Source organism: Tupaia chinensis, unplaced genomic scaffold (assembly GCF_000334495.1).
Source record: "Tupaia chinensis unplaced genomic scaffold, TupChi_1.0 Scaffold149922_1, whole genome shotgun sequence".
In the NCBI taxonomy this organism is placed as follows: Eukaryota; Metazoa; Chordata; class Mammalia; order Scandentia; family Tupaiidae; genus Tupaia; species Tupaia belangeri.
Genome location: NW_006209766.1, coordinates 1,350,367 through 1,357,291, shown reverse-complemented (window position 1 = coordinate 1,357,291; position 6,925 = coordinate 1,350,367). Strand labels below are relative to the sequence as shown.

Here is a 6,925-nt window from a genome sequence, read left to right as displayed (position 1 = left end):
TATGGCTGACTATAGTTCGATTCCTGGACCTGGCAGCTTGCTTTCTCATTTTCCTTCCCTCTCTCTCTCTTTCTGGTGAGTGCAGATGCCCTGTAGCAAATTAAAGTATTAATAATAATAAATAAAATTTTAAAAATAATCCCTTAAAAAATCAATATGGGGGCAAGCAGATGGCATAGTGGTTACATTTGGACTCCCATGATTGACCATGATTAGAGTCTCTGGATCCTGTGGCTTAAAATTCACACCAGGTCCATGTGTGTGTATGCCCAAGATGCCAGGAGGAGAAAGGAGAAGGGATTGCAGTGTGGCCATCCCCCTTGGGGTGTGATTTCTCACTTTCCCTCTCACTGTCTCTGTCTCTTTCTCTTTCCACACGAGCCCTAGGTAAAAAACTCTTAATAGAAAAAAAATAAAAAAAGAATATCAATATAAATTGAATAAAAGATAACAGAGTTACTGTTAATTTCTTTAAATGTGATATGGTGTTATGATATGAAACAAAATGTTTTTCTTTCTTTTTTTTAAAGAATTATTTATTTAATTTGATTCATTCATTCATTTTATTTTTTAATTCTACCAGAAAGACAGAGTGACTGAGAGAGGGAAAGTGAGAAAGCAAGCCATCAGGTCCAAGACTTGAACTGTGGTCTGCCAGGTGGGAGCCCAGTGCCCTTAACCACCTCGCCACCTGCCGGCCCCAAAATGTTTCTTTTCTTAGGAAATCCATATTGAGACATTTAGGAATGAAATAATAACTTTGTTTATAACTGTTCTAAATGAATAAAAACCAAAACCAACATAGACACATTGTATACATAGAGTAAAGTGAATACAGCCAAATGTTAATTGTTGACTCTAGGCAGTGGATAGATGGCTGTTCACTGTGCAATCCTGTGTTTAACAATTTTCATAAAAGTTGGAGAAAGGGGGGAACCAGCAGTTGGCGTAATGGCTATGTCGCTGGACTCCCACGTAGTCGACCGCGGTTCACGTCCCGGACCCGGTGGCTTAAAACTCACGCCGGGCGCGTGTGCGTGCGTGCCCAAGATCCCGAGAGGAGAATGGAGGAGAAGGGATTGCGGTGTGACCAACCCCCCTGGGGGGTGATTTCTCGCTTTCTGTCTCTATGTCTCTCTCTCTTTCTGGCGAGCGCACGCGCCCTATAGCCAAAAAAAAAAACCTCTCAAAAAAAAAAAAAAGAGTTGGAGAAAGGGACCAGCAGTTAGTTGGCGTAATGGCTATGTCGCTGAACTCCCATGTAGCCGACCGCAGTTTGAGTCCCGAACATGGTACCTTGAACTCATGTCGGGCGCACGTGTGTATGGGCCCAGGATCCCAAATGGAGAAGGGATTGTAGCATGGCCATCCCCCCTGGGGGGTGATTTCTTGCTTTTTGTCTCTGTCTCTCTTTCTAGCAAGCGCATGTGCCCTATAGTAAAAACCTCTCTAAAAAAAAAAAAAGTTGGAGAAAAAAGAATGCTCTTTGACCTTTGGCAAACTAGACCCCTCCTGAGTAAAAGAGGGGTCAGAAAGCCCCAGGTACCAATCACCTCCTTAGAGTTCTAGCCCATGACTGGAAGAGACCAGCCCTTCAGAGCCGCAGTCTTGCTGTCTATGAGGTGGGCTGACAACAGTGTGTACCCCACACAGAGGTGGGGAGTCACCTGGCTCACTATCCCTGCCTATGGCAGCCTGGCCTGCCCCCGGCTGGGCACTACCTGACCCTGCACTTCCACCTGCTTACCCGCGTCCCACTCCAGCAGGCTGGGGTCCTCCCAGCTGCTCCCAGCCGCTGTGCGAATGCAGCGTTTCAATTTCTCTGGCTTCCCTTTCTTCTTGTCTTCACCCAGGGGCTCTGGGACCTACAGAGGAAAGGGAAGGGGTACAGGGGCTTGGTGTGGAAGTCTTCCACTCTACTTTGCCCCCGGCCCTCCTGCCTCCACAAAGGGCTGGACGTGCTCTTGGTGTGGGGTATGTCTGCCTCCTTTTTTCCCCCCGGAGTCCTCCTAGCTGTGGTGGGAAGACTGTGTGCTCCTGTGTGAAAGCTCCTGCTCCTGCCTACCCTCCCAGCCTCCTCTAATCCCTCACTGCTAGGCTCCCTACTTACCTCAAGAGCCATGAGGCCAGGGGGTGGTTCAGGCCGAGGGGGCCGGGGTCGTGGACGCAGAGACAGGAGCTCAGGAATGCGCAGAGGGGGCAGCAAGCCACGTACTACCTCCAGTGGGAGGGGCAGGGGCTCAGGCTCAGGCAGTGGCATGGCCAGGGCCAGTGGCAAGCTGGGCCCAATGACTGCAGGGCCAGCTGGGGCACCCCCTGCTCCCACAGCCACTGCTGCGCTAGCCTCTTCCAGCCCAGCTGCTGCTGCCACCACTGCTTCTTCCTTCTCTTTCAAGCCCAGCCCCAGGCCGAGGCCCAGCTCTCGGGGTGCTGCTGGCTCTTCCTGTGGGCAAGAGCAGGGCATGAGGGATCAGGTGCAGGCTCAGACCTTCCTGCCATCCCTACCCGATCCAACAAAGCTAAGGTCTCAGAGATAGAGAGCAGGCAAGAGAAAGGAGACTAGTCAGACAGACACAGAAACAGAAATGTGGGGAGAAAGAGACAGGCCAATACAGACAGGCCGATGGAAATATCAAGACAGAAAAACAGAGGGAAAAACAAGTGAAAAACAGAGAGAGAGAAATACATGCACAGCACATGTCCTCTATGCTCTCTTCACAAATGGAAAGAAAAACAGGTTTGGTCACAGAAAACACAGGGAACAAGAGGCAGAAAGAAACAGGGACAAATCAGAGGAGAAGGCACAGAAAAAATCGGGGAGGGGCAGACCTAGCCGTGGCTCGGGAGGCCGTGCCTATGACCATCAGTTCCATCCATACTCACCAGAGGAGGACTCAGAGCAGCCATGGAGCCCAGGGGAGGTCCGGGGGCCCGAGCCATTGGGGGCAGCATCATGGGCGGTCCAGGAGGCCCAGGCAGAGGGGGGCCCACGAGCGCCTGGTGAGGAGGCCGCAGGGCCATAGGGCGGGGAGCACCTGCTACAGAAGAGAGAGCAGAATCTGTCAGGGTGTTAGTGGTGCAGTCGGAGGGCTCGGGGGAGGAGCTGTGTGGCGGCGATGATGACCTGGCCCCTCACCTGCTCTCTGCAGCACATGGGGGACGAAGGCTGGACGCAGGATAGAGGCCCTCTGAGGGGCCACAGCTGTGGGAGAGAGATGGGGGTGTGTGTCATGGGGGATCAGGGTGCTTGGGGCAAAGTGTGTGGGGGGCACTTTCAGTACCCAAGAACTCGTGGAGAAGAGTCTGGAAAGCCTTCTAAAAGATATAGGGAGTCTTTCCATTGGTTCTTTCAGCAAATGATTCACCATCAGGATCTCCTCTGGGCTCAGTCCTGTGTAGGGATACACTACACAGACTGAGGGTTCTCAGGGAGCTCCTGGTCCCGAGCAGGAGGGAACAAACCCTCACCCGAGAGTGACAACCAGACTGATCAGGGCTAGAACAGAGGAAAGTCCTGTCAGGTGATTGGGGCTGGAAACCCAGCTGACTTAGCTGGGAGGACCAGAGGCAGCTTCCTGGAAAAGGATTGGTGAGCTGAGACCCAAAGGATAATGAGGAGTTAGTCAGGCAAAGGGTTAGTGGAAGTATTACTGGCGGGAAGAACATCTGTAAGCAAAACGTTTTATCCTCTTCAGTTTAGCATGGCTGTAACAGAGGAAGGGGGGTGGCTGGAAGTTATTATGAGAGGTCAGCAAGGATCCAAGCACATCAGCTGAGTCTTGGATGAACTCCTGAGGACACTAGGGAGGATGCCTGGCAGGGGGACCAGGTATATTTATAATTTGAAGAAGACCATACTAAAGAGTAAGCGAGATTAAAACTTCGGAGAGTATCATCAGATCAGAAAGCTTAAAAGGATTTAGAACATAACTAACGAGTTTGATTTAAGGCAGATTATATCAGGATTTTACATCCAAATGAGAACACACACACCCTTTTTATACATATAAGAAGATAACATCATGAAAACGGACAGAGAGTGTAAAGGAGGAGTGTGAGGTGTAAAGGTGGAGTGTGGAGAATACCTGGTAGAGAGGACAGGTTGGAAGGTTACAGTGAGGTGACGACAAGCAGGGGAGTGAAGGGACCTTAACAAGAGCGCTCTGGCATATCTCAGCCATGTGCAGGGCTCCTGGGGAGGATATGGAGCTCCCTCTGCAGGAAGCCAGGTCCTGCAGGGCCCTGACTGCGAGGTGAGGAGCTCGGTGCTTGTCTCTGTGCTTGTCTGGATGGTCTGGTCCTCCCACTGACAGTGTGTATTGCCGCTATGCGGTGGGTACCAGGACTTCTGTCTCTCATAGAGCTTATTTTTTTAGAGGAAGCAAAAGATGATGACTCCAGTAAGTAAACCAGATAGCTTGTTATAAGGTGTTACGGGCTGTGAAGAAATATAGCAAAGGTTTGAGATCAGGAGTGACAGCAAGGAGTTGATTTTGCAATGACCAAGTCAATTTGTGTTAAGGCCGAACTGAGTCGAAATAAACAGGAAGTACATGCTCAGGTTTGTGCTTTGGGAAGATGACAACATCAGGATGATAACGAAATAGAGAAGGTGATTAGAGCAGTGAATTAGCCAAGAGGGTGAGGCTGTCTAAACATGAGAGCTCTGTTAAATGTGGGGTTCCCTGGTCCTGAACCTACCTGCTCGCCGCAGAAACATGGCCTCTCTAGCCTCTGGACTGTCCAGGTGACTCCGATCACCAGGGCCAAAGCCAACTGTTGGGAAGGAGAGATGGGAACAGTGGGAAGACAGTCCTGGGCATCCCGTTTTACCTCCCTGCTTGATCCCTGATCCCCTCACCTTGCCACTCCTTACTTACCTGGGCCCACAAAAGGAGGGCCACCCACCATGGGAGGAACTACAGTGGCTGCAGCAGCTGCTCGGGCCTCCAGGGTCTGCTGGACCTGTCAGAGAGGAAGTGGGAGTGAGGGGCCTGACTCAGTGCTCCCAATCTGCCTTGCTGGCCCAGCCCAGGATGCCAAAAGTTTCATCCTATGAGCTCTGTGCGGGGCTGGCTCCTGTCAGCCTCCTGGTCCCAGCTAAAATGTTATTTCTTAAGGGTGCTTCTGGAATCACACTAGCTAAGCTTTCCTTAAGCCTCTTTCACCATTCTGTTTCTTCTTCCCCACAGCATTTGTCACTGAAACTAGTCATACACCACATGATGATGTTTCAGTCAGCAACAGACCACATACATGGTGCTGGTCCCATAAGATTATAAGGGAGCTAAAAATCCCTATTGCCTAGTGACATTGTAGCCACCTCAGTATCGCAGTGCAATACATCACTCGTGCGCGCGTGTGTGTGTGGTGATGCTGGTGTAAATAAATTTAATGTGTTACCTGTTGTAAAAAGGTATCAGACCAGAGGCTAGCAGATGGTGTGGAGGGCAAGGTATGAGCTCTGACATGGCTGACTCTGTGGTTAGAGTCCTGGACCCAGTGGCTTGAAAACCACGCCAGGCATGTGTGTGTGCATGCCCAAAATCCCAAGAGAAGACTGGAAGGAGAAGGGCTGTGGTGTGGCATTCTCCCTTGGGAGTGGCCTTGGGGGTGATTTCTCTCTCTCTGGTGAGTGCACATGCCCGATAACAAAAAACTGAAAAACAAAAACAAAAACAAACAAACAAAAAATCCACACAAAAAACTGGGGTTGGCAGGTGGCATGGACCTGGTGTCTTGAAAAAACAAGCCAGACACGCATGCACACATGCCCAAAATACCAAGAGAAGAATGGAGAAGGAATTGTGATGTGGCCAACCCCCTGGAGGATGATCTCTCTCTCTCCAGCAAGCACACACATCCAATAGTAAACTAAAAAAAAAAAAAACATAACAGATACAATTATGTATAGAATACTTGATAATTATAATAATTAACTATGTTTCTGGTTTACGTATTAATGGCATTACCTTTTTTTTAAAAAAAAGAATAATCTATTTACTTAATTCCTTTTGTTATTATTATTTTTAATTTGACCAGAGAGAGACAGAGAGAGAAAGGGAAAGCGAGAAAGCAAGCTCTCAGGTCTGGGGCTTGAACCACCGTTGGCCATGTGGGAATCCAGTGCCTGTAACCACCAACGCCACTTGCCGGCCCTGGCACTACATTTACCGTTATCTTAGAGTATACTCTTTCTACTTATTGAAGAAAAGCTTTCAGTAAAATAGAAAGCTATGTTACACAGGCAGCAGCACCTACCTCCCCAGTTTACCGCACATCGATCACATCACTTCTCTTTGCTTGATTTAATCTCGTGTTCTGTTCATCACGGACCTTTCATGGGACAAGATGTGGAGGTGGAAGACAATGCTTCTGATGATCCTGACCAGTGCCTACGTTAATGTGTGTGCTTGGTACCTAGTGTTTTTTTGTTTTTGTTTCTGTTTTTTAATTTGCCAGAGGACACGTGTACTCACCAGAGACAGAAAGAAAGGGAAAGTGAGAAAGCACCCCCCATGAGAAATGGTCAGGCCTCACAAATCCTCTCCTCCATTTCTCCCTTCTTTTGAGATTTTGGGCACAGATGCACCTGCAAATGGCGTGTTTTTCAAGTTGCCAGGTCCGGGACTCAAATTATGTGGTCAGCCATGGGGGATCTAGTCACCTTAACTATGGTGCCACTGGCTAGCTAGGTCTTAGTTTTTTTTTTTTGTTTGTTTGTTTTTTTAGAGATTTTTGCATTAGGGAACATGCTCTCTCTGGAGAAAGAAACAGAGGCAATAAGATAGAAAGTGAGGGGGACCAGCAGTTAGCGTAATGGCTATGTCGCTGGACTCCCACATAGTCGACCACGGTTTGCATCCTGGACCCGGTGGCTTAAAACTCACGCCGGGCGTGTGTGCGTACGTGCCCAAGATCCCGA

At 49.2% G+C, this 6,925-nt stretch overlaps 1 protein-coding gene across 2 annotated transcripts in view; it reads right to left on the bottom strand.

Moving 5' to 3' along the window:
• The window catches only part of RBM42 (RNA binding motif protein 42), a 32,793-nt gene that overhangs the window by 21,092 nt on the left and 4,776 nt on the right, over positions 1–6,925 (bottom strand). The window contains exons 3-8 of one of the 2 annotated variants that reach the window (XM_006171635.3): positions 4,881–4,965; positions 4,702–4,776; positions 3,137–3,202; positions 2,884–3,059; positions 2,111–2,443; positions 1,748–1,865 (exon numbers count right to left, since the gene is read on the bottom strand). In XM_006171635.3, the coding sequence (XP_006171697.1) occupies positions 1,748–1,865; positions 2,111–2,443; positions 2,884–3,059; positions 3,137–3,202; positions 4,702–4,776; positions 4,881–4,965 (853 nt within the window). The remainder of the gene's footprint in view (positions 1–1,747; positions 1,866–2,110; positions 2,444–2,883; positions 3,060–3,136; positions 3,203–4,701; positions 4,777–4,880; positions 4,966–6,925) is intronic. The other variant, XM_006171636.3, reaches the window with a different exon arrangement.